The following is a 27,897-nucleotide window of genomic DNA, read 5'->3' as shown; positions in this document are numbered from 1 at the left end:
ATTCAGTAAAATCAATCAGTGTGTCGAATGAACATGAAGATTTAAGTCTAAGATTTCATTTTCTTGATTCTCCTCCTGAAAACATTTCTGTACTTTTGTTTAGCAGACACCTTGGGGTCCAATGGCCTAGGATGTCACCTTGAATTTATTTAAATAAGATTCCTCCTTTACAAAAAGGAAGAAAATGCTGGATACGCGCGTGACGCAGCGAGTGGGAGAAAAAGAGCTCAAGGCAAGAAACAGTTAAAAGGGTTGCAGCAGACGGGGGAAGGAACGGAAGAAGAGAAAAGATTAGATTACGAGATTGCGTTACAAGAGATAAGAAGCAACCCAACAGATTTTGCTTTCTCTCATTCTTTCTTTTGTTAAAAACCAATGGCCTTTTCAGCTACGTCTTCTACTTGTTCTGCTCTTTCTCTGTCTCAGCTTCAATCGTCCCCTATCCTATTCAAGCCATACCCCTTTCTCTTCTTCCCTTCTTCTTCTTGCTTGAACCCGAAGAAACGCTTTCAAAGTTACAATAGCAGTCGCTTTCGCCGTGTTCTTGCTACTTCAAATGCTACGGTAAACTCAAGCAATGGGGCAGTCATTTCCTCTGAAGATCCCTCTTCTTGTTCTTATGGTAGACAGTACTTCCCTTTAGCTGCCGTGGTTGGCCAGGTCTCTGTTCCTCTCTCTCTCTCATTTGTTGTTTATATGGAAGGAAGGAAATGCTTTAGAAGAAGTAAAAAATGGGTCATTGATATTGTATGTCTTTGTTGATGAAGTAATGTCTCGTGGTTTTAGTTGAAATTTTAGAGGTTCTAGTTTAATGGAAATTTTACTTAAGTATGTGCTTTATTACTCTGATTCTTTATTTTGGAGGCTTAATAGTGGACATGGATTTGAAAAAAATTGAATATAGTCATATGTCAGATGCTTACCCATATCTGACTCTTGATTAACCGTTGTCACAGGATGCCATTAAGACTGCACTTTTACTTGGGGCTATTGATCGTGAGATTGGAGGGATTGCTATCTCGGGAAGGCGAGGAACAGCCAAGACAGTGATGGCACGTGGGTTGCATGCAATTTTGCCACCCATTGATGTAGTTGTTGGTTCAATAGCAAATGCAGATCCAGCCTGCCCAGAGGAGTACAAGCACTGAACTCTTACCAGTTATAATCACATTAGTACTTTGGTTTTTCTTAATTGGAAATGAATTTGTCCCTACATAAGTTTGTACATTATATTGTTAGGGTCATGAAAAAACACACATGAATTTCTAAGCTCAAGAGTCGTATTAATTTTTTTTTATTTTTTCTCCAAATTGTGGCTGGTACAGTCCCTGCTGAGAATATTTCAATATTCTTTTGAATTGTTAATCCATGTTCTGCTGCTAGAAGAATTTCTCTAGAACTTCTGAGTTTTTTTTTTTTTATAATTGGCGGAGGGGGGATTCGAACCCTGCTCTTTAGACAGGGGGATTATGCACCAACCAATGAGCCAAATGCTCGGGTGCCTCTAGAACTTCTGAGTTAAGCTCTTGTAACTTTTAAAAAACTGAGACTGCACCGATTTTGTGATAATAGATATGAGGCTAATTGATTCAAAAATAGTTTTGCATTTTCATTCCTTTAAAGATAGTGACCTGGTCTTCCTTATATCTGAAGGTGGGAAGATGATTTAGCTCAGCAAGCAGAATATGATTCTGATGGAAATGTTAAAACTCAAGTTGTCAGATCTCCTTTTGTTCAGGTACATTTCTTGCAAGAAAACCTTTGCTGTTGAGCTTGTTTTTATTGTTTAAATACCCAGTCCACTCTTGCTCCAGATTCCACTTGGAGTCACAGAGGACAGACTCATTGGATCTGTTGATGTTGAGGAGTCTGTGAAATCGGGAACAACTGTTTTTCAACCAGGCCTTCTGGCTGAAGCACATAGAGGTGTATTATATGTCGATGAAATTAATCTTCTTGATGAGGGCATTAGTAATTTGCTTCTTAATGTACTGACCGAAGGAGTTAATATTGTGGAAAGAGAGGGAATCAGTTTCAAGCACCCTTGCAAACCTCTCTTGATTGCTACTTATAATCCAGAAGAGGGTGCTGTACGAGAACATTTATTAGATCGTATTGCAATTAACTTGAGGTACAGATTTTGTTTTTAGATGACGGAATGGGGTTCTTAGCTTTTACATATCCCTCCCATTCTATTAATGGCATACTTGCTCTGCAGTGCAGATCTTCCAATGAGTTTTGAAGATCGTGTTGCTGCAGTTGGAATTGCAACACAATTTCAGGAAGCTAGCAATGAAGTTTTTAAAATGGTTGGGGAAGAAACAGAGTATGCTAAGACTCAGGTAACCAGGCATTGATGGCTTGTTTTTAAGTCAGATTTTGAATCTAGTAATAGGATGAGCTTTCCTAAAATCCACCTTTCGTTAGAATGAGAGACGATTGCAAAAGCTTTAAGAGTTGACTTTAAAAAATTTCTGTATAAAAGAAATCATTTGCTTTAACGTATATACTTCATCCATTTATGCCCAAAAGCTTGTGTATGTAATAAAGTGCTCAAATTCAACGTATTGTTCATAGACCAAGAAAAGTTCAAGATGTTGAGTTCTTTGCAATGTGACGGCACTTGCTTCATCATCTTTTAACTATAAATAGTACCCCAGAACACTCAAGGACTATTTTCCACTGTATAAAACTCGGTCAACCTTTCTTAATATTGACAAACATTGATCTCATAATTATATAGAAAAAAGTTCGAGGGTTTATTTTGTGTAAGTTAATGGGGAACAAGTATAAATCTCTATGTCCATTTTATGAAAGTTTCTCTACGATATTTGTGGGCTTTAGTGCTATGTAGTTCAAATAGTTATTGCCTGTAAAATAGGTATATAGAATGAACCCCTTAAATGTCCTCTGTCAGGATTCAAAATTTTTTTCAAGGGGAGCAGTTCATCCTAAAATGTACTGTAAGTAGTTGAAATGGCAACATTTGGCTAGTAAAGTTTAATGACTTTGATATCACCTTATTTTTTCAGCAGTTCAGTTGCATGATTACCATTAAGTTTTAGCAAGAACTTGCTTCTCAACCCTAACCTTTGTTAATTTAATGTGTATCTGAAATTTGGTTGTTCTGGTACTTTGTTATGCAGAAGGATGAATATTGTTTGTCTCTTGTGCATTTATTATTCGCAGATCATTTTAGCGAGAGAGTATTTGAAGGATGTTACAATCAGCCGAGAACAATTAAAGTACCTGGTTATGGAAGCCCTTCGAGGTGGTTGCCAGGTGCTGAGATTACATTTTGTATGGTTTTTATTTTCCAACCACTTTGAATAACAAAAATTACACTAACTTGTCCCTTCCCAATCCTCTTATGCTGTAACACCCAAAAATTCTCTCAGTTGAAGAGGAATCAGTGTCCCACATGTCTAGAAGCTGACTGAGCTGAAGCCATCAGTCTTCAATCTCAAAAGCTTTAGGCAAATAGTTCTTTGCCCCTAGCTTCCTCCTGGGAACAAGGATGTATAGTGATATTTTTATTAGGAAAATCTAATGTTTTAGTTATGAGTGCTGCTCCTTAAGTTCTTATCAGGGACTTGGAATCTTCACTACTTTCCTGCTTCATATTAATCTGTGTAGTTGCTCATATGGATAAAATGACTTGGGATCACTGGAAGATCCTTTGGAGTGATTATATTTTGTGAAAGAAACATCACTGATTTTCTTGTAGTTAGAGACTGAGGATTTAAGAAATGTAGGATGTTTAAAACATGGTATTTGGATGGACATATAGCAGAGGAGCACTTTGTATTGTTCAAGCACAAAAGATGGAGAAAGAGAAAAACAACACAATAAAACTTCTGTCAGAGACTAGCAAAGAATAAGTAGGGGACTATCTCACTGTAGGGGATCACCTTCATGAACTGCAACCATTAAGAAAAATGGCAAATGTTGCTGCCAATACATGCCATTCTTAAGCAAAAAATGAGGGTATGATGGTTTTTGTAGTTTAAGAACATAGCAAAGGTTAAGATTGATGCGTACTGTGTTTTCCTGATAATGAATTTTCGGATTTTTTTAATTGAAGATTGTTTGATGGATAGGAAGATATTATTTTAATCAAGGTATGGAAAAATAACTAATACTCAAATGATTCACAGGGACACAGAGCTGAGCTATATGCTGCTCGGGTTGCAAAATGCTTGGCTGCATTGGAAGGACGTGAAAGAGTCACTGTGGATGACCTGAAAAAAGCTGTTAAGTTTTCCTACTATGATTTTGCTCAGTGATTGTGTAGATGCACTAGATACTAACACTTTCCATTCACCTGTTTGGAGAACATGTGCAACAAATTTTCTCAGCCATTCATCACCAGACCTCCTGTTTATATGTTTCTGATTGATTTCCAAAATTTTAAAGCAAATCTTGCCTCTTATTGCTTGTCATGCAATGTGCTGTTGTTACTTCTGCCCTTTCCTAGTTGCAGCCAACTTTTGGGCATATGTCTGTTTCACACTTGAGGGACATATGATACTTCTTTGTGGCGTTGCAGGTTTTGCTAAAATATCTGCTAATCACTGGTTTAAATATCTGCTTGATTAAATTTCTATTTTGGAGCATCATATATACTCTTTCATCTCTTCTCCTCTCTCTCTCTCTCTTTGGTGGGTGGTCGGGAAGAAATATTGACGTTAAAAAGGAAAAAGTATCTGCTTCATGATGTACCTGCTGTTTTTTGTCTGCATCATAAAAGCAAAATATTGGAAACCTTACAAATAAATTTGTGTTGATATGTTATCCAATATCCAATGCAGGTGGAGCTTGTCATTCTTCCTCGTTCCATTATAAATGAGAACCCACCAGATCAACAAAACCAACAGCCTCCGCCTCCACCTCCACCTCCACAAAATGAAGAATCTGGGGAGGAGCAAAATGAGGAGGAAGATCAAGAGGTTTGTTAACATTAAGATTTCAACATCAAGAGGAATTGTTGTTTATAATCAACTAAAATCTGCCAAATCCTTCTCCTTGAGGACCTGGCTATCATTGTATATTCTATTTAAAACTAAACAATTTTACTAGTGAAGTAAGTCTACTTAAAATGCGAGGCTTTGTGTGCAACCAGGATGACAGTGATGAAGAGAATGAGCAACAACAAGAGCAAATACCTGAAGAATTTATCTTTGATGCAGAAGGGGGTTTGGTGGATGAGAAACTACTTTTCTTTGCACAACAAGCACAGAGGAGACGAGGGAAGGCTGGAAGAGCAAAGAATGTTATATTCTCAGAGGATAGAGGCCGATATATTAAACCAATGCTCCCGAAGGTTAGTCTTGTCCCTTCCCTGAACCCTGTAAGTTTAGATAAAGGGGCTGGATGCCACTAGCTTCCAAAACTTCCTAGATTCTTCATTCAAAATATTTTTGAAGTATATAATGACTGTTAAAAATACTATATTTTGCAAGCCAAACTTCCAATATTTTGTGTAACCCAATGAAGGGTATAACATTTCTTACAAGGCCTGTTAATCTTCTTCCTTTTGCTAGATCTGTTCCTATCAGAATCTGCTTACTTTCTCCCCTTTCTCTAATTCTTTTACACCCTGCGTCCTCTTTATTTATTCATATATTATTTACTGTTTTGCCTTACGTTAACTGACTAGTAAATTTATTGTATCATTGAGTGCATTGGTTTGCCAATAGGGTGTTGAAATCTCAAAATGGGCTGGTGAATTAGCAATCTTCTTTACTCTTTCCTATCTTCTATGCATTATTTTTGCCCACTCTTAACTTCATTTTTGGAATAAGCTGCATTGTTTACCCCACAGGGTCCAGTGAAGAGACTAGCTGTTGATGCAACACTTAGAGCTGCTGCACCATATCAAAAGTTGCGTAGGGAGAGAGATATTCAAAAAAGTAGGAAAGTTTTTGTGGAGAAAAGTGACATGAGGGCTAAGAGAATGGCAAGAAAAGCAGGAGCATTGGTATTGATGAGCTACTTCTGTTTCTTACTTCTATTATTAATTTTATGTATTTATCAAGAAATACCTTCTGCTTGTTCTATGTATTTCATTGTTCTTTTTACTTTACGGTTTTTTTTAGTATATAATCTAACAGGAGGTTTGTTGATAAAAGTTTCTAAAGTTCCATTGGCATCGATTAACACATAGAAGTTAGCAATATCCCAAATTTATCAGTATTCACCATGAAGTATAAAAGAATTAATTTATAAGAAGCTGAATGCCTTCAGATTATTTAGGCATAATGATTGAAGTAAAATTGATGTGGGAAGATTGCTCAAGCAGATTGTGTTAACTAGGATCTGCTCCTTTGGCTTTGGTTCAGTTTATTAACCATGCCACTCGATGAGGCAGGAAGATAGTAAAATAAATTCAATTTAAGTACTAATGAAAACTTGTCTTATGCTTGAGTTCATAACATATATATATATATATATTTCGTGTCAGGTAATATTTGTGGTTGATGCAAGTGGGAGCATGGCATTGAACCGAATGCAAAATGCTAAAGGTGCTGCACTTAAGTTGCTGGCTGAGAGTTATACAAGCAGAGATCAGGTAAACTAGAGACAATTTTATTCTGAACTTCCTAGCATACAAACGATGCTAAATGTTAATTCATATTAAGGGATCCGTTAATGCACTTAAGTGTTCGGCAAAAATCAAACCATTAAAACTGATGTAATGAAAGCATCATGAATATTTCTGGATTATTAATGTGTTTCAATTTTCTGGTAATGTTGAGTAGGTCTCCATTATACCTTTCCGTGGAGATGCTGCAGAAGTCCTTCTGCCTCCTTCCAGATCAATTGCAATGGCAAGAAAACGTCTTGAGAGACTTCCATGTGGTGGTGGCTCTCCCCTAGCTCATGGTTTAAGCATGGTATGTATATATACTGAATCCTCAATTTCTGGCACAGATTGTACCAAAACGATTCACTATAGCTTGTATTCAGTGACATGCATAATGGCTGTCCTTGCCATACTATTCCGCATTTGCTACCTGTCATTTTGACTTGTAGTTAGTGACTTTTACATCATGGCTGTTTGTAATATTGTTGCCTCATTATTCTGCAATGCTTCTGTTGTGAATAATAACTGTATGGTTATGTCTCTGTGATTCCTGAGCTTGTCTATGAAATTCCTTTCAGTGCACAATTTGATACAAATTCAGAGTTTTCTTTTCTAATTCCCTTATAAACTTTAAAATGGTTAGGCTGTCAGGGTTGGGCTAAATGCAGAGAAAAGTGGTGATGTGGGACGTGTAATGATTGTTGCAATAACTGATGGCAGAGCCAACATATCGCTGAAAAGATCCACTGACCCAGAAGCCGCTGCTTCCGATGCCCCTAGACCCTCAGCTCAGGAATTGAAGGTAAATTATGACACTGTAACTAGGAAGTAGCATGGTGACTGTAGGCTCAAGTATAGTTGCTACAATGATAATAGAGCCTCTGTTTTAGGCTTTAACTGGACATAATAGCTATATATGACCATCCCTAAATATTATCTAGGTTTGTAAATCTAATGGAGCCATGATCTTTTCTGTTTGAACCCTTGAATAATTTATTAGTGATATGAGCGGAAAGATACACATGAAGGTTTCAGAATATTATCTGGGTTTGACGAAATTGTTTTAATGCGATTTTATGTATATAAATACTGCAGGATGAGATTCTTGAAGTGGCTGGGAAAATATACAAAGCAGGAATGTCCCTTCTTGTCATTGACACAGAAAACAAGTTTGTTTCAACTGGATTTGCTAAGGAAATTGCAAGAGTAGCTCAAGGTGCGTCCATTGAAATTGTTTTCCATGCATATGAAATGTAAGTAATAAAATTTATTATCTTGCAGGGAAGTATTATTATTTGCCAAATGCTTCAGATGCTGTAATCTCAGCTACAACGAAGGAAGCATTATCAGCTTTGAAAAGTTCTTGATTTGTCAGGCTTTTTCATGATGTTAATAATCAACTAACACCAAAATTGTGAGTTTCCTGCCAAAATCAGACCAAAACCTCTTGTGAAGAGCATGTTTGGCCTGGTTTTTTTTAGCTTAAAAACTCTTATGAAAAATAATAATTTTTAAAATTAAATTGAAGTTGTTTGGTAAATCTATTTTTATAAGTTTTTTTTTTTTTTTAGATAAGTTGTTTAGCAACACAATTTATTCTTATTAAAAATAATAGCTATTAAAATTAAAGTAAAACTGTTTGGTAAATTTATTTTTATAAACTCTTTTTTATAGATAAGCTGTTTAACAAAGTAACTTATATAGGCTTTAATTTTGGTTAATATTACTATAAATGGTATTTAATAAATAACTTTCTATTAATGGCGAATTCTTTTGTTCACAATGAAAAAAAGTTAACTTTTTTTATTTATTTAAAATAAATTTTTGAAAATATAAAAAATATTTTTATATAACATAAAATTTATAATTAATAATAAATTATAAAAATAATTTCAAAAATAATTTAAAATTAACACATAATTCATAAATAACTCATAAATCAATAATTTTTATTTTTAATCAATGTAGCAATTATTTGGTTGTGAATTCTACTCATGTAATTATCATCCAATATTCTTCTATTAGTATATAAACTCATTTCTTCATCATTAGTTCTTTTTTCTGAACTCTCACAAATATAATTGAAATTACGATCACATTTGTTAAATTCCTCATCTAACGTCACACTGTCTAATGTAGTTATAAAGTGTCATTGTTGTAGCAATAAATTTTTTTTATTTTATCAACGAAAATGACTTCATATCATGTAAAATATGCCATATATTATTTCAAACTTCAATTGTTCGTTCAATGATATTTCTTAATGAAGATTGTGCATGATTAAATGTTTTTCTACACACTTAAGCTAACTGCAACCTTTAAAATAAAGAATGTGATATCTTTCTCCTTTATGGAGTGCTAGATATCCTTCAATATTAGAATAATCAGCATACACTAAATAATTTTTACTTAAGAAAAAATATAAAGGTTTCATTATTAATTCATTAAAAAAATTTCAAGAAATAAATATATAGAATGACAAACTGTATATCATAAAAATACAATTGAAGGGTGGGGGAACACATTTTCATTTCTTCAAGTACAATTGAAAAGATACAATCACAAAAGTGAATAGCATGTTAAAATTACACACTAACATGGCGTGTATTGGATATCCCTTTTGACTAATAAAATGAATTTGATCATTTACTGGAGGAATAATAAGAATATATGATCCATCTACAACACCAATGTACCTTTGAAAATAAGATTAATATCTACTATCACTTTTAATTTTGGATGAAACTTTTACAAATTAAAAATCTAGAACCTTGATAATTTCATTTATCGGCTAGTAAACATAAATTAACACTTCATTGAACTTCCTACTTACAGTCTCTTTCAATTTTTCAAATTTATTTTAGACATTATGATTTGTTTCGTTATATGCACAAATCCAAAGAAATATAACAATCGCATCCAATGCTGTCATGTTTTTAGATGGATGTAACCATTCATTATTTATCAATGTACGTGTAAACTGTAATATAATATGTGATTTTATCCTAAACATTTTATAACTTTCACCTTAAACTTGTAAAGTTTTACGTACCCATTCTGTGTATTACATTCACCTCCACCTCCTTGGAGGGCATCGACTGAGCTGACCTCCAGGGTAAGATGAAGTTATAATTGATATAAGGTGGACATCACATTTAATGGAAGTGGGTATTGTATGTTGTCTAGCCTGTTGATAATGTTAATAATTGAAAGCAGATTTGGTTAAAGATAACTTTCATGTTGATACAATAAAAATATAAAAATTTAATTGAATTTTTTAAAACAATTTAAAATTTTTTGGAGCATTTTTAAAAGTAACTTTTATAAATAAGATATTTTCAAAAATAATTCTCTTTATAATTTTAACTATTTTTAGTCAAGTTAGACAAAATTACCTTTAATAAAATTACATGTCATGTATAAAAACATGTTACACACCATGGTTAGGCTGTTACACGTAATATGCAAAAACATATGACACGACATAGTTAGGTTGCTACACCTTATGGTTAAGTTGTTACACGTCATATACAAAAACATGTGACACGTCATGGTTATATTGTTACACACCATGTACAAAACACGTGACACGTCATAGTTATATTGTTACATGTCATATTGAAAAAAAAATATTATTGTTACACGTTAGATTGAAAAAATATTATTATTGCACGCCATATTCAAAAACATTTTGTTACACTTTAATATCTAAAATGTTGTTGTTACTTAAGAGCCAAAATTTCAAATCTTGTAACTCTTTTCATTTCTTTTTTTTTTTTTTTACAATTTGGCACAAATTGAAGTGTTTCAAAAATATTTTCATAAATCAAAACACAAATTTTCTTATCTAAACACCTATTTCGACTAAAAATCGAAAAAAAAAAATTCTTTTGAAAACTTAAATTTATAAATTTTAAAATTTTGAGTTTATTGGTGTCTAGGTCTTAAATTGATCCAATTAAAAGTTATTTCAAAAATCTGTGATCATTTCTACCATTTTAATTTTATCCAAAATACTTAAAAATCAAAATTTTCAAATAATCATCTACCTAAGCACATCAAAACCATCGCTTGGTGTCTTGAAAGTGCAGGAAAGAAAAATCTGAAAATGAGAGAAAGAGAAATCGGGAGCACAGTAGACGATATGCCGAAGAAAGAAATCAATAAAATTGGAGAGAGTGAGATGGTGAGAGAGAGAAATTGGAAGCACAAATGGAGAGAAATTGTGATGAATAGTTTAATTTATTTGAAATAGTTTTAAGAGTATTTTTGTCATGTCATGGTTAAATATGATTAAAAACAGTTAAATGTATTTGATGGTTATTTTTAAAATGTCTTTATCGAGAAAAGTTATACCTCATAATTTCTTCAAAAAAAATTTTTAGATATTATGTACAGAATAATCCATTACTTCACAAGAGCAGAATCTTTTTGTATTTTTGCAAAATGATGGATTAGAAGTGAATTCTAAAGAACATAATGTGAGCAAAAGCAGTCAAAATTATGTCTAAAATGACAAGTTTCAAATGTAACAAATACAAGTTTGAAGTGAGGACCTAGCTTTTTTAGGGATGAAATGTACTTCCATTTGACTTAACGCCCCCTAAAAAATCTCACATTTTTTTAGTTTTATTTTTGAGAGGCGTGTAATTATCATTCATGAAATGGTAGATCTGTACAGGTGAGGCCAGCAAAGCAAAAACCTTGCCTGTAAGCATGACAGAGTACCCTGTTATAATACACACAAAGCAGGGTAGGATATATCAAACCAATAAACACCCCTGTACACACAATATCAAAAATGCCCAACCTATCTACTCATCAGAAATCCTACCAAAATATCACTCAGATTAAAAGCGCACTGATAATATGATACAGACGAGAAAGCAACTCATCACAACTCCTCACATTAGAGGTCCAAATTTATGGGCACTTAATTGGCTTCGATGCTTATGGAAATATTATTTATTTCTAATTAATCTTTTGCTATTTATAAGGGAACTTTTGCTATATGAAAAGTTACTAACATTTAACATTCAATGTTTGGTATGCGAACAATCAATGTAATGTAATATTACATTACAATCACATTACACTCACTAGGAGAAATCAGATTACATTGCAAAACTGCTGTAATATTACTTTTTCACTTTCTTGGTAATGTACAAAAATTTGATCTACCATAATTCCTTTTTTTTTCTTCCATCATAGCATAATTTATGAAATGTAATAACAATTGTTATTTATTAGTATTTGAAAACATATAAAAAAGTTTTATATTAAAAAATATACAAATATATTAAATTTATATTTTCATACATAAAAGTAATTTTAAAAATTAATATCACGTTCTCAATGAATGGCATGTAACCAAAGTTACAATATTATCTTTTTAGTATTTTAATTAACACTTATACATATTTATATATATACACCAAATACTATAATATTATTTTTTTAACAATTACTTTCTTTACAATTATATTATGTACAATCACAGTCTATTATAATGTGGGGTGTAAAAATGGTTTCGGTTGTTTTCATTGTTTAAGATCCAAAGGATTAAGTTATATTGGTTTATGCATTCATAGAAATAGTTTATTGGTTTAGGACAAAATGAACTAAAAAATAAAATTGATATAATTATATAAAATCAATTAATGCTTTCATAATCTATTTACAGTAAAGTTAGGAGTGATATGAAATAAGGTTAATTTGATCCATTTGAGCTAACCCAAAACCAAATCCTACTCCTTTGCCTTCAATTATAACCTTGTTAGCTTGTTTTTTGAAAGGCATGCATTTCATTTTAAAAAGAAAATACTCCATCATATGAGAGTAGAAACTCCAATATTCGAAGAAGACTAAAACCCTACAAGGAAAGCAAAATTGCTCTCATCAAATTGAGTCAATCTCAAAACCTGCCTTACATTGCTCTCCAACCAATAGCCAGCCTCAAATCTCCCTAGCTCTACATGGCCTCAAATTTTCCTTCAAGCGGCCAATTAAAGGTTGAGAATTCCAAGAAAGCTTTTATGCCTCATGGGAAAGTTCTTGTTCAAGTTAACTCACTCCATCCCACAACAAAAGATTGAAATCTTTAAATCTATGGACGGTTGGGTTGAAAACAACATTCTAACCTTGCTGAAACCTGTTGAAAAGAGTTGGCAACCACAAGATTTTCTCCCAGATGCTGCCTCTGATGGATTTGATGAGCAAGTTAAGGAACTAAGGAAGAGAGCAAAGGAGATCCCAGATGAATACTTTGTCTCCTTGGTTGGAGATATGATCACTGAAGAAGCTCTTCCAACTTACCAAACATTGCTTAATACCTTGGATGGAGTTCGTGATGAAACAGGTGCAAGCCTCACTTCTTGGGCAATTTGGACAAGGGCGTGGACAGCTGAAGAGAACAGACATGGAGACCTTCTAAACCAGTATCTTTACTTGTCCGGAAGAGTAGACATAAGACAGGTTGAGACGACAATCCCATATTTGATTGGATCAGGAATGCATCCTGGAATAGAGAAGAACCCTTATCTTACTTTCATTTACACTTCATTCCAAGAAAGGGCAACTTTCATCTCCCATAGGAATACAGCTAGGCTTGCCATGGAACATGGGGATTCTAAGTTTAGCTCAAATATGTGGTACAGTTGCATCAGATGAAAAACGCCATGAGATTGCCTACAATATAATAGTTGAAAAGCTCTTTGAAATTGATCCTGACGGAACTGTTGTTGCTTTTGCTGAGATGATGAGGAAGAAGATCACAATGCCAGCCCATCTTATGTATGATGAGCATGACCTTAACCTTTTCGAGCATTTCTCTGCCGTTGCACAAAGACTTGGGGTTTACACTGCCAATGATTATGCCGATGTACTAGAGTTCTTGGTGGATGGATGGAAAGTTCAGGAGCTAACAGGACTTTCGGCTGAGGGAAGAAAGGCTCAGGAATATGTCTGTCTACTTGCTCCAAGAATTAGAAAGGTAGAGGAGAGAGCTCAAGCAAGGTCTAAGCGAGCACCAAGTATTCCATTCAGTTGGATTTTTGGCAGAGAAGTAAAGCTCTAAGATCGGAGAGTAGATTTCTTATTCCGAAGAGCTTGTTGCTTTAAGCTTTGCGCAGTACAACATATGCATGGATTGCGACTAATGGACTGATTTCTGCATCAGTTTCTTCAATCAATCACAAATTTCTAAAAATAAAAAATAATAATAATTAGAAAGTGTACTCAAAAATAATTTCAATGCAGTTTCATATTTGTATTCATACTTCTCCTTCGATTAGGAAAAAAAAAAAAGAAGAATGTGTTTCTATTGCTTTTTTATGAAGGCATCAACTGGTTAATGGCTTTTGGATGTGCTCTTCATTAACTTCACCAGAGAGTATATTAACACTTTCACACTTAGGCCTTCTGTGCGTAGTTGAGATATGCATGGCAGGCATTTTGAATGAATCATGTTACCGCTAAGATCATGAATGTGAGAAAATGGGATGTTTAAGTTGATAGGGTTTTAACCGTCTATTAATCATGATGTTATTTAATGAGTCATCTTGACATAATCTAATCATAACTAGAATTTTTAACTCAAATTTTAAATGAATTAAAATGGAAAAAGTTGTCTATTTTTCAATAACATTTTAAGAAAGTTAAATCTAACTTTAAATTAAATTTTACATATATATATATATATATATATATGGTATAGTTTTGTCGGATGAGGACCATTGGTTAGGTAAAACTGCTCACAGCCACCAGAATTTAAAGACTGCACAAGAGGCGTTGAGTATTAAATGCATATGGTTGGGAGCACTGGCAACGTTGGACCAATTTCCAATTTGGTACATTTTGGCTTTACTGTCTGTGGATGCAAAAAGTGACAAGTTGGCCATGTAAAGGAAGGGCGACTATTCAAGGTATCCCCTGAGCCAGAGAAAAATGGATAGCTAATAGTTTTGTTAAGAAAGGGAGAGGGAGTGTGTGCCTTTGGGATCACTCGTGTACAGTGTTGCTCCCACCAGTCCCCCATCCATGGTGTCATTCCATACCTTACCAAACATTCAAATACATAATAATCTTTTAGTACAATGTTGTCAAGCAAAACTTGTAAAATAACAATCTAACATCCAATAACAACTAGAAACAAGTAAGAATGTCTAACATCTTATATTCAACCTCACATAATCAACAATCCAACCAATAACTAGAAAGAAGAATCCCAATGGTTCTCACTAATCTGAGATATACACACAGTGAGGGCAGTGCCTCGGACTTGTCAGAGAGGGAGAGGGAGCTTCAGGATTATTACATGAAACAAATTAAATTACACTTTCTTCCATGGTCTCCAAAATAGTTAAAAAAGAAAACGAGGGTATGGCACACAGTTAAAGGTAAGATCAAAGGAGGGAATCTAGTTTTTCCGAAGTTTGAAATACAACTAAACAACAACAACTCCAAAAACATGGAGAGAAAAAGGATAAAAATGTAAAAAAGAAACAATAGTCTTACCCATCTGGAGTTCAGTTTTTCTTGAGCTTTCCTTGCCGGTCCTTCACTTTCTCAATCTTTCCACTTCCATTATTCTGGTTGCTAACAGAACCCTCCTGAGCACTGCACATCTGAGACTTCAACCTGAACCCAAATTTCTTTGACACATTTCCCCAAGTGCTAGAACCCTTCCCCCGACCTAGCTTCTCAATTTCTTGCCTCATGTTTGAACATTCCTTCTCAAGCTCAGAAACCCGCATTCTCATGTTATCCATGCCTACCTTCAAAACCTGATTTTCTCTCACAGCTGAGGCCCAGCCTCCTTCAGTAGACCCTGCAAACCCACTTCTTAACTGTCGTGATCCATCAAGATTATCAGAAACCAAAAAGCAACCAGCAATTGAAGTCCTAAGCTGTAGCTGCTCAAAGAACAGGACTTGGACAACTATTCTTAGTGGTAGTCTCTCATTCTGTGCAGCATGGGTGCATGCTTCCAAGGAGAGCTTCTGGCAGTCCATCAGTCGGCATAGCTGTTCTCTGTCAGATTCTGACAACCATGGGTGTGACTGCAAGTTGATAAGCATGGAAGAATTAACAACTTTGAAAAATTTTATAGCACGAAGAATCAAGAGGTTCAAGCTTGCTTTTCTGTATTTCATTTTATTTTTTCTTCTCTAAGATCTAATAACTTGATATTAAGAGCAGGACAAATTTTTGCTCCAACACATTTGCAAGCTCCCATCTAATCCATGCATATAAGAATTGGCCTTTGGGCCCATTAACTTTGTTTCAAGCAGACACGAAGATAAAAGCAACTTAGGTTAAAATGCCAGATAAAATGACCCAGACCAAGAACCAAGGATAGAACATCTTTGCATTGACAACTTAATCTCTTTACATAATGGGGAATCCCAATCCAAGTTAACGCTATCACATCATTCTCAAAACATCTCTGGATAGACTCTAAGGTCAACTTGGACTGAGGTTAAGAGATACGACTATTGTACTTGGGCCAAACTGCAGCAAGGTTCTTGGCTTACTGAACCAGTTGCAGCAATATATATCAAACTGAACAAAACAACATCAGTAGCAATTACGTGCACTAAGCGGTTAGTGGTAGTACCTTCAGATAAATGTCAATTGCACGATATAGACCATCATCCAAGGGCCTGGCATAGTCAGGAACAGAAGCCGCAAGTGCCTGAAACTTAGGGAGCTTCAAATTAATATCAGGGGCAACCTCCGCGAGGTACCCATCTATTAGCTTGGCTACCATTGTAATTGGTGTTAATGAAGGTGAGCCAATAATCTGACCATCATCAACTGAACATGGAGAGGCTCCGCCAGTAATCTGGTCCATGGCAAGAAAATGCTCAAGAATTCGCTGCACACAGTCAACATTGTAAAGTGTCTCCATGGAATAAGAAAAATTAGGCATCAGTAGATCTTCCAGCGTTGCTTGATCAAGCTGCATCCCAATCCTTTTCTCAAAGTTCGATATACAAGAGGGGCTTGCTCGAAGAATCATGGCTGTTCGAAGCAGTCCGAAGAGAAACTTGGTTGGGACAAGGCCCTTTTGAATAGGAAGTAACCTATCAATCTCCTCCAGCAAAAGCTTCTGATCTTCTTCTGATGGTGCAGCCCCTAATGCTACAGGTGCAAGACGGGCACTAGAATTAGAGTCATTAGCACCCTGACGCCTGTTCAAACCAGGTAGGTACTTTTTGGCATAAAAAGTAAGAGACCCAGAAATAATTTCCTGTCTAATGCCACGAGAATCCATGACCGCGATTAATCTCTTATAAAGAGGTAAACTTAAAGTTGATGAATCCTCATACCACCAATCTGAACTTGTATTTTTTGGTCTAGCCCCAGTACTTATCCCATTCCACAACACACTTCCACCAGGACTCTGCATAGGACCACCATGTTCCATTATAGGCCACCCAAATAGGTTCGGGTCAGTAGATGCTTTCATGGCTAGTGACTCGATGCACCTTTTTGTAATGTTTAGTTCTTCAGCATGAGAGATAATATCATCACAAGTTTGAAGTGCTCTTAGAGAGTCTTTCCAATTTCTGAGGACTACTTGATTAAGAAAGGTTTCAGTCTGTGTAATAAGATTGCCCTCCCCATATTCCTCAGTCATTTCTAGATGCTCAGCAGCACATCGAAGGTACACAACATTTGAGGCAGTGAGTTCAAGTTTCACCCCATAGCAGAACTTGCCCACAAGTTCAAAAGTTTTGGCCCCACCAGGAATGTCAGGGAGGTTTATGGAACATTTTTCTTCTCCTTCTTCAGATGCTTCTGCAATTAATCTTTCCATAACCCCACTTCTAGAGAGTAAAGGGAACTGCACCAAATAAGAGTTAAGACAAGTAAGAACTGAAAGATTTATAGTTATTTGACAATAGACACTTCATTTCAGCATGCATAAAAATTTGTGGCAACAGGTAATTACAAGTCATGCAAAGGACTTTAATGCTCATCCTTAAAGAGAAAAACATGAAAATAGAGGAAAAATGACAAATCTCAACTCATGAGAAACTAATACATAAGGCCTCAGAAAGATGGTGTGGGGCATGGGAAGGGATTTTTATCTTTATTTTTTAAGAAGCTGCTAGAAGTGTGTGGAAAGATTTTATAAAACATCCTAAATTCAGTGAATTTCAACAAGTCCCTGAGGGTCATTACCCAGCAAGCACACATACATCAGAATGAAGTATTATATGTTCAAAGGAAATGTTACCTTGTGAAGATGAAAGGACATTTCTCCAACTTCAACAACAATATCGCTAGGAAGTCCAGTCGTGCAGAACCTGCATATATTATATGTATATTAAGCTCAAAATAGAGAGAAATATAATAAGACTCTCACATGCACAAGGAGATGCAGGCTGTTTAGTATCAAACTAAAGAAGCTAGGTTGTAACCCATATTATAAAATATTTTTATTAGAGAAAATCCATCCATCATTCATCCCTAATAAAAATTTACAACAATATGAAACAGGTTCCATCTATAAGTTGCTTTTCCTTGATACGTATGAAATACTTATAACCCTATCTTAATGGGCATTAACGCATCACTTTTTAAGAGGTGTCCTCGTCCAAGTGCCAGGCTTGCCACATTTGAAAAAATCACTAGGATAAGAAATAATACCGCATTCTCGTTTTGCTTGATTCAATTGTTGTAATCAAGCTTCCAGTATCAATTAAAACAAATGTCAGATTTGATCTTACTTCTGAAAAGCATGAACATTGAATGTATTATAGGAAGGGGAAGAAAAAGAAAAAAGTGAATTATCATTTCTGACCTTAATACTATTAACATAAACATGATATTACATTGGTCAAACCCTGTTGTCATCCCAAGTCCCTTACCCTATTATATTTTACTAAATGCATGATACAACTTTCTATATGTCAGCAGAAGGAAATATAAACAAAAAAGATAAGATGAGATTAATATTTAGACAGTATCCAGGTCTCCTATTACATGGAAATCCCCCTTCTGCTGATTGTTTAACTTGTACATTCACATCAAAACCACAATCATAAGTGCTTCATGTTAAAGTATCTACGAGACAAAGTGTAGCTTTCTTTAATTATAAAAGAGGGTATAGCAAGACAAGACTGATCATCTAGGTTAAATTTGTGAAAGAGTCAAAAGAAATTGTTCATGAGTTACAAGTTTGCTGATAATGGACAAGCTATTCATCTTCCACCAATTGAAGCATTCATCAACTGGAGTTCCTTCAACAAAAAAACAATTGCATAATGGAAGTCAACCCACTAATACTAACTTCACAATTTATTTCAATTGGAGAAACAATTTTTTAACAGGATTTGCACCAGCTAACAGAATTCCTAAGCCATTAATCGATTTTAGTATGAAAACTTGAGTTTCAGACAAGGAGTATGAAACACAAATCTGTGGACCAAATGCAATATAAATGCAGGAGAGCTTTCCTTATCAAACAAAACTAACTTGGTGGCTCAAATTAACAACCAAAACAAGCAGTTTTAACCAAAAGTAAATGCTAAAATGACAGAAACAGAGCAGACTTAACACATCCACAAGAAGGTTAAAACGCAGTAAAGCAAAATAAAGAATAACAATAGTCTTTACAATAGTCAATGACAAAAATAAATTATACAGAGAGAGATGGAGATGTAGTTGAATTGCAAAGATCAGGTACATACCAAGCCTGCCCTTGCCTTCGAAATGCATCAGTTTTGGATCCCAGTTTCATGCAAGCCATTTTCTCACAGTGGAAAAAGTAAACAACTTCAGCAGCAGAACTCCAAACAGGCTCCTCCAGAACCCAAAAGACAAATCCTTTAACAATATATCAAAAACAGGAAACCGACAACCCCTTTTGTTTATGGCAATATACCAGTAACTGGCCTCAAAACAGGGCTCTTTCAAAGCTAAAACAGAAACCCAGTTTTATTTTAATCCCTAAAACCACAACCCTCACACCAAAAAAAGAAACCAACCTAAATTGCTCAAGCCAGCTTGCTCTCAAAAGTCAAAACCTTGAAATATGACCAAAATGTAGCTTCTTCTTTAACATGTAGATCACCAAAAACCCACTAAATCTTTCAAGGAAACTTGCTTTGAATCCATCACCAGATTCATTTCATGCAACCACTTGAGAAAAACCCCCCAAACCCACTTCTGAAACACCCTCAAATCCTGCCTAAAACCAGAGAATCCCCTAATAAGACACCAAATTGAAGTTAGCTTTTTAGGTCAACTCCTCCAATGCTTAGCCTCCCTACAAACAAAAAAAAAACCCACCAGCCCAAATGAATAAAAGTTTCTATTTCTTTTATGTAGCCCCTAAAAACCCTCACCAAGAAGATTCCAAATTTTGAAAACAAAGGACCAAAACTGCTCAATACACCATTACATTAAAGAAAAAGAGAAGACCTGAGAGAGTAACTGTTCGAGTGTGCCTTTCTTTTTTTTGTTTATACCCCATAGAAATGATAATAATTCATTGCCTCTGAAGCTTTTCAAAGCCATGATGATGATGATGTTGCTATATACAAAAGCCAAAAAGATAACCAAAGCTTTAAAAAACTCAACATATGGGGTATTCATGGCAGCTCTGAAACCAAACCCTTCACACATGCATCCATGTGGGACCCTTTGGCTTAGAACACACTCATTGGTTTTCTAGGGCTTAGTTACATAGAATCTTTTTGTGGATTAAAATTTTATTTTGTTTTATTTAATTAATATTATTATTCTAAAAAAGTAAAAACATCTATAAAAATTCAAATGAGATATGAATATAGTTTTTCTTTTTTTAACATATGATTGTGACGTGATGACCGTTTTAATATAATGAAAGAAAATTTAGTATAAAGTTGTTTAAATCATTTCCTTATATTCTCTAATGCAATAAGTAAGGTGTTTTAAATTTCATTTATGTAGTCCATTTCATTTATTATTTTACAAGCTTTGAGGTTACAGCTATCTGCTTCTGTCCAGCTAGGCCATGTGGATCCGTTACTTAGCTTTCACATTATAATTATAAAAATCCCATTAATTAATACGTAATTAACTAATTAAGTCAGTCAAATGTAAAATTTGGGGATTTTTATAATAAAAATGAAAAAGAAAAGAAAAGAAATTGGTGCCCTTGCAAGAGAGAGGGCCCTGGTCTCGTAAAGGTCAGTTAGGGGTCATTAAAGACAATGAAAGGGTAGGTTGGGAATTTCGCTATCGAGAGGAGACATGAATATAACTGTTTTTACTTGAAAGATTTTGATGGGTCCAAGGAATAAAATGTGGGAGCATGACAAATTTACCTTTTTGACATTACTTTGAGAAGTGTTTTAAAGTCAAAAGTTTGATGCTCACATAGGAGCGTTATGGGCACACATTGAATTGCCTTTAATCAAAGTCATCAGCTCTCAACTTTGTACATGGATTTGACAAGCAAAGGACCAATTATAATTCTGCCTGGTTGTCCTGTTTCATGCACACCTTTTCTTTTCTTTTCTTTTTTTTTAGCCTTTTTCTGTCCTACACAGATTAAGTATATTTATTTATGCATATTCATCTCTATTAAAGAAATTGGTAGAATTCTTTCTAGGAACATGTTAAATACCAATGCTTAATGCACCCATTAATTGTGATTTTAAACGAACAATGGTGATTTTTACATGATTTATATTAGAAATGTCATTGGGTACCTAATAATTGGATACCCTATATTATTCGATCTAATTAAATAAGATTGAGATACCCTAAATCTAGTTTGACAAGTAAAACCACAACTCGTCATAGACTCGAGTAGTGATTTTAAAGTATCCACTATCCTAATCTGATTATAAATAATAATTTTTAATATTAAAGTTTAATTTTAGATATATTATTTTTATTTATAAGTTTTTTATAATTAATGTAATACTTACTAAAAGTCATTAATTATTCTAAATTTTAATTTATTTTTTATGAACTATTTTTAATTTATTAATTTAATCTTCATTAATAATATATATAAAATAATTTTAAAAATGTAGTTTAATCGTGTATTTAATAGGTACAAGTATTTAATAAGTAATGTTTATGATATTCAAATATAAATTCAGGTAAAAATTCAAAAATTAAATCGAGTATTTATAAGATTTGGATACCTTATTAATTTCTCAAAAATAACAAGTACCTTACATGTTAACATCTCTAATTTATATACCATATATACTAATATCCCTATTTAAAGGTAAACAAAAAGGTATATTTATTGTTTCCATAAAACCAAAAAAAATTGATGTCATAAAAATAATTAAAATTTCTTAACCCGTAAATAGAAATGATTTCCATCCAAATCACACACAAGAGCAAAAGCCACAAGGCAGAGTTTAAAGCTTTCCCTGATAATAAATGATAGTATAGCATGTAATTTATCTGTCCTTTTCTTCCTATATACACAAACTAACAAGGTTTCAGCTCAAATCTAAAATTATTATACAAATCCTTCTTCCTAACATTCTCACAACTTGGGCTAAGTATCTATTTTCAATAAAATTGTCATTGTACTCTCTAAATGCATGAAAGCAATGCATAAAATGCACTGTTTAAGGGTGCTTGTTAACACCTTTACAATAATAAAAAAGAGGAAAAAATTTATTCAAATTTGATTGCAAATGAATTGTCTGTTTAACACCTAGCTACAAATTAATAGTATGATATTTTAGTCATAAAAAATCAAAAAGAAGAAAGCTTTGTCAGGTCTTTATTCCAAATGGCAAATAGAGAAGATTTGTACAAATAGAATGTCACATTAAGTTATGCCCATTTCAGGACTAGAATAAAGTCAATAGGACAAACTAGTGCTAGTAGACAAGAAAAAAAAAATTGAGTTTCCTACACTAAAAGAAAGATATAGGGCTGGAACTTTTCTTGCTTTTTTTAATTAAATAATAACTGGACTTTAACTTAAACATCTGTTTTTCTCTCCTGATGATGAAACCAAGATTTAATTCTAAATAAACTAATGATGTTTGATGATAACCTTTGCTTTGTTTGCTTGCTCAACCTATGCATATGAACAGTTTATAGTAAGAAAAAAGAGGGAAAAAAAAATCATTCTGTTAAATCCATCAACTTCTTCTTTTTGTTTGTTTTCTTTTTCGGTGTGTGTATGGTACAGGCTATATATCCATCAATAGACAAAAGCTTTTCCCCAGAAAAAATGTGTAAGGTCATTGTTAACATCACCTGCATGGGAGAGAAAATTGGAAACCATTCTCTTTTCAAATTATTGGTTAATGTCAAAGATTCATACCCTAATTTGTTTAGAATCTCTTATAGGTTATCAAAAAAATTAAAATACATAACATATATAATAAATTAATTATAAACACTTTGCAAATGGTTACATGCACGTGTTTGAAATAACTTGTGTATCGTGAGGAAAAAGAAAACATTGGAAAACCCTTTGATATTGAGAATTTTTAGTGCCAAAATGGTATGCTTTCAATCCATTTATTACAGTCAAAATTTTTGACACGCATGAGATTACTTCTTCATATATTTCCAATCATTTTCACTTTCTTTCCTTGTAAAACATCTCGCATGTGACACTCTAACTATATGAGTTTGGTATACATGCATTGATTTCACTTGATTTTATATGGATTGAGCAAGAATGAGAATTCATCAACAGGAGTTAAACTCCCGCAGGGCTTATTTCAGACAAATCTAAAAGAGTCAACAAAAAAATACAATTAAATTTAAAGATTCGACTACATCTGAGTATTTAATTTTTTGATTAATGTATTATCTACTACTTAAAGAATGAAGTTTAAATTCATTTTCTTTAATTAAAAAAAAATTAAAGATTCGGTTTATGAAAGACTATTCCAAAACTTATTGCTCACCCCAAGATTCGGAGTTGGATTGAAAGAATGGATATTTAACAAGACATTAACAAGCATTATCTCCGCATCCCAAATTGAAATAAAAGAAGAATCAGTAGCAGATTCACATGGGCAAAAAGGCAAACATCTGTCGGACCTTATGACCAAACAAAGCAACGTCTTGCGCAATAATTATCTATATATCACGAATTTTATATTAATAAAAAATTAAATACATTTTGGATTTCTAAATAATTCTTTTTTTACTTAATAAAGATGTTTTTTAAGTTAAAACTATGAGTTCATGACAGACAACAAATTAAAAAGAAAATAGAAATCCCAACATCTGACATGAAGAAGAATGGTTACATGCCAAAATATTATTAAATGGGCATATGAAACATGAAGTAGGAAGTCTTTGATCCAAATATTTTTACAAATTGAAATTAACTTTTTAAGTAAGTTGAAGCTCTTACAATAATTAATTGTAGGCCATAATAATTAACAGCTTACTCTAAAAATTTGAATTACAAATGATGAAGAGACAAGAACAAGAGTACCTCTTATATTGTGATATCCGTATGTGTTCATCAAGGGTTGAAAGTAAGAGGACTACATTTGGAAGATAATACCTCTCTGAATTGTTATGTTTTATTTTTTATTAATTTAAAATTTTCACGAATTTCGTTTAATTTTATTTTATTATTTTTTACCCGAATTTGGTTTCATAATTTCGTTTAAAATTTTGGAGATTTATGTTTGGTAATCCCACCACATCTACTTGGTTAGGAAGATGGGAAACAAAGGAAAAAGAAAGGCCGCTGTTGGCATGTTTAATTAATGGTACTCCAAAATTTATTGAATGGGTGGACCAAGTGGTCCAAATATGGTTCTGTTCTCTTAATAATGAGCATTAAAGAACATTAAAAATTTTAGATTGATAAATGGGGTGCCTAGTGGCTGTTGCTAGGCACATATATTTATACATAGTTCCTTGGCATCATATGATTAAAGGTTGAGGGTGACAAATATTGAAGGAGTATATTGTATATTGTTCCATCACTTTTGGGTCTTGGATGCTAATGTCATAATGTCCTAAGAGGATGTTTGAGCATTTTACATCCTTAACTATAAGCTATAATTACCAACCAATGTCATTTCTTCACAATACATGGAATCAGAATTAGCAGTTATTGTTTCAGCGATAGGAATATACTATTTATCAAATTTACAGATTTAGTTTAAGGTTGAACTTTGGAGGTTCGATCCGATTCGAGATATTATTATTATTATTATTATTATATATTAATTAATAATTATTTAATTTTAATTTTAATTTTAAAATATATTTAAAAATAAAATAATAATATAAAAATATATTTGAAAATACTTTAATAATAAATATAATATAAATGAGCCGGTGAAGTCTGAGTCTAAATTTTAAAGGTACCAATCGAACCGAACTCATGAAAACTTCTAGTTGGCATTGTCAACTCAAGCCGAACAATTTTGTGTCTCTATTTTCTTTTATCTTTTCAATATTATCTTCCTATAAGTGACTTGTTTGTTTGGACAGTTATTTACTTCATATCTGATATTTCCATCTAAAGTAGCTATCTCAATAATTGTTTTCTTGAGTAATAATAGATTGCCCCCAAACCTGCTGCGACTTAGCTTGGCATGGTTTTTTAGGCTTGGACTCGATTTAATTTGGAATATTATTTTTCTTTATTTTTAAAATAAAAATAATTGTTTGCATATTTTAATGTTAAAAGTTTAGATAAAATATTCTTATTTTTTAATTTTTTAATTATAATTTCATACAAATATATTAATTTTCATAATGGATAGTTTGTTTTAAAAAATATATTTTCTGTTAAACACATAAATTCAATCATTAGTTAACTGTTAATGTTTTCATTTCATTACTTATAATTATTGTGTCAAATTTAAAGTAAAAAGATTAGATAGTAACTAATGAACCAAATATTTAGATACATATCAAATTTACATGGTTTAAAAAATAGATGGAAGAATTAAAAAATGGTGAGAGACATGGAAGCACAAAATGCTGATAGTATAGAGAAACTAAAGGAAAAAAAAAAAAAGCATGATGCGTAAATTGGTCACATATCAGTGAATGTGGGCAGAAAGAGTAACATTGTGGTATTGTGTGTAGGAGGGGACAAACCCACATTTTGCAGGTTTCTTCAAATCCCATTGCCAATGTCAATGTGGAAAAGAACAAAGAAAGAAAGAAAGAAAAAAAAAAAAAAAAAAAGGGAGGATTTGAGAATTAATATTCTAAAAATATGCGTTGCTTGCCTTTTAGGAAACGAAACTTCAAACCTGGAACCACATTGGGGCTTGGGCTCACCAATCACGTGCGGTGCCACTGGGAATTGTACTACATCCTCCATCTACCTACCATCAAAACTAAGGGTAGGAGCCTTTTGCTTTTGCTGTGGGTTGCCGGGCCTTCATCACCGCTTAGTTTTGGGCTTTTTCATTGTACCTGGGATGCCATTTCCTCTTTGTTTATTACATTTTTATATTTTTTTTTGTTGTTTTTAATTCGAACATGAGAAGGGCATCCTCATGCCTTCATCTAAAGGAATACAAGGCAAATCAAAACAGTGGTCCATGAAAAATTAAAGTTGACCATGGCCAGACAAAAATAACATGCCACCTCTGTAGACACTAAATTATAAACAAAAAAATATATAATAAAATTAAAAAAAAAATAGAAAAAAGAAAGGAGAGAGGTACGACTGGCAGGGTGCGGACGCACCCTGCCAGGCACCTCTCTTACCTGCCAGACGCGAAAAATTCGCGTCTGGCAAGGTAGTGGAACTTGCCCCCTGGTGCCCAGGGACAAGGCAATGGAGCGTGCCCCCTCTAGAGCTCGAGAATCGGGTATAAAAGGGAGAGGGCACTGTAGCATCCGGGGGGGAGAAACCTACAAGCTTTCTAAGCAATCGAGAGCAACCAAAAATAGCCAAAAAAAAGAAAACAAAAAATCAATCAAAAAAGACACCCTAAGTTTGCCTAGCAGCCAGAATCAACACAGCGAAAAATACCACACATATGCACAAAAAAGGATAGGAAGCCTGGGGTTTTAGGCCCGCCGCCGGTGAAAAAAAAAGCAAAGAAAAAGCAGAGAGTTTGGTTCGAGCAGTGCCGACGAGGGGAGGAAAGCCATATTCGGGTGACGAAAGTAAAAAAGGGCTTCGGTGGCCGACGGGAAGAGAGAGAGAGGGTGAGAGGCCGACGCCGAAAAAAATAAAGAGAGAGAGATCCGATTTAGTGGGAGCTGAGGCTTTTGAGTTCACCAATTACCGGTGAAAGAAGAGTGAGAGAGATCTTGACCACCGGTGATAGGAGATCTGGAAATCGGATGGAGCGGTGCTAAGGAGGAGACAGCCGACCAACGCAGGAAAGACGTTGCCGATTCGGGAAAGAGCTGACCGTTGGGTTGGCCGGCAGCTTGTAGAGAGAAGTTAGAGAGTTTGTGGGTAGAGAGAGAAAGTGAAGGGAAGAAATGGGAAGAAAAGAAAGAAGATGGGGTTTTATAGTTAGAGCTTAAAGCTAAACGGTGTCGTTTTGGGGAATACGATTGGGCAGCTCAAGGGCATTCAAAACGACTGCGTTTTGGCTCAAGAAGGCTGAATACTTGGGGCATGATCACGGGCTTTCTGCCAGACTGATGCGTACTGGGCTAAGTTGGGCTTGAATCTTGGGTAAGTTTTAAATCTTGGGCTTTTGTTTATGATAGTTATGATGATTTTCTTAATGTAGCCTTTTGTTAGTAAAATAATGGGAACATACTATAATAACATGGTAATATAAATTAAAATATAAATAAAATAATAAATAAAAAATCAAAATCATTAAAATAGAAAACATAAAAAAATAGGTAAATAACAAAAACAATGATAATAAAATAATAATATAAACGAATAAAACAAATGGTAGGCTAAAAGATTAAATCAAGAAATAAAAAAATTATTAGATTAAGCATTAAAATAATAAAATAGGTATGAGAATCAATATTACAAAGTTAACTTTTTTAAAATTATATATAATAATTAATAAAATAATTTACCGATGATGGGATAATCGATTGGGATGCGAGAAGTTGCAATCCCGAGCTTATGTTCCCTAGGCTCGGAATCCTAATCAAGGCTCCACCAGTACGATGGGAGGGCCTCGATTTAAAGATTCTGAAATTCTTAATAAATAAAAAGTTTGACTATACCAAAAAAATATTACTTGATAAAAATAATTAAAGTATATATATAAATAATAAATAATAAATAAAATAATAAAAATAATAAAAACAACCAATTTAAAATTAAGCATTGAATATTAAATGGCACAAACTATAAAAAAATGTAAAAAAAATAAAATAAAAAAATAAAAAAATATAATAAA

General features: G+C 33.6%; 2 protein-coding genes and 1 pseudogene across 4 annotated transcripts; 2 read left to right on the top strand and 1 right to left on the bottom strand.

The window, feature by feature from the left end:
- Nucleotides 234-8,126, top strand: LOC18589912 (magnesium-chelatase subunit ChlD, chloroplastic). Its single transcript, XM_018128245.1, has 15 exons — nt 234-660; nt 957-1,135; nt 1,654-1,738; nt 1,815-2,131; nt 2,219-2,342; nt 3,190-3,282; nt 4,158-4,253; nt 4,812-4,949; nt 5,123-5,323; nt 5,825-5,980; nt 6,464-6,571; nt 6,762-6,896; nt 7,230-7,388; nt 7,682-7,802; nt 7,868-8,126. Exons 1-15 carry the CDS (start codon nt 376-378, stop codon nt 7,951-7,953), a joined length of 2,283 nt encoding a protein of 760 aa, XP_017983734.1. The 5' UTR covers nt 234-375; the 3' UTR covers nt 7,954-8,126.
- Nucleotides 12,433-13,772, top strand: LOC18589911 (annotated as a pseudogene).
- LOC18589910 (BTB/POZ domain-containing protein At1g30440) lies at nt 14,734-20,244 on the bottom strand. 3 transcript variants are annotated; one of them, XM_018128015.1, is made up of 5 exons: nt 19,288-19,342; nt 18,773-18,837; nt 17,832-17,901; nt 16,203-17,435; nt 14,734-15,645 (listed from the first exon to the last, which is right to left on the bottom strand). In XM_018128015.1, the coding sequence occupies exons 3-5, from the start codon at nt 17,850-17,852 to the stop codon at nt 15,112-15,114; spliced, it is 1,788 nt and encodes a 595-aa protein (XP_017983504.1). In that variant the 5' UTR covers nt 17,853-17,901; nt 18,773-18,837; nt 19,288-19,342; the 3' UTR covers nt 14,734-15,111. The 3 variants fall into 3 exon arrangements, with proteins under 3 accessions (XP_017983504.1, XP_017983502.1, XP_017983503.1); XM_018128013.1 differs by lacking the exon at nt 18,773-18,837 and having other exon boundaries at nt 19,288-20,244; XM_018128014.1 differs by lacking the exons at nt 18,773-18,837; nt 19,288-19,342 and adding an exon at nt 18,245-18,308.

Source organism: Theobroma cacao, chromosome 9 (genome assembly GCF_000208745.1).
Source record: "Theobroma cacao cultivar B97-61/B2 chromosome 9, Criollo_cocoa_genome_V2, whole genome shotgun sequence".
NCBI lineage: Eukaryota > Viridiplantae > Streptophyta > Magnoliopsida > Malvales > Malvaceae > Theobroma > Theobroma cacao.
The sequence above is the reverse complement of the archived record's forward strand: the minus strand, read 5'-3'. Positions and strand labels throughout refer to the sequence as shown.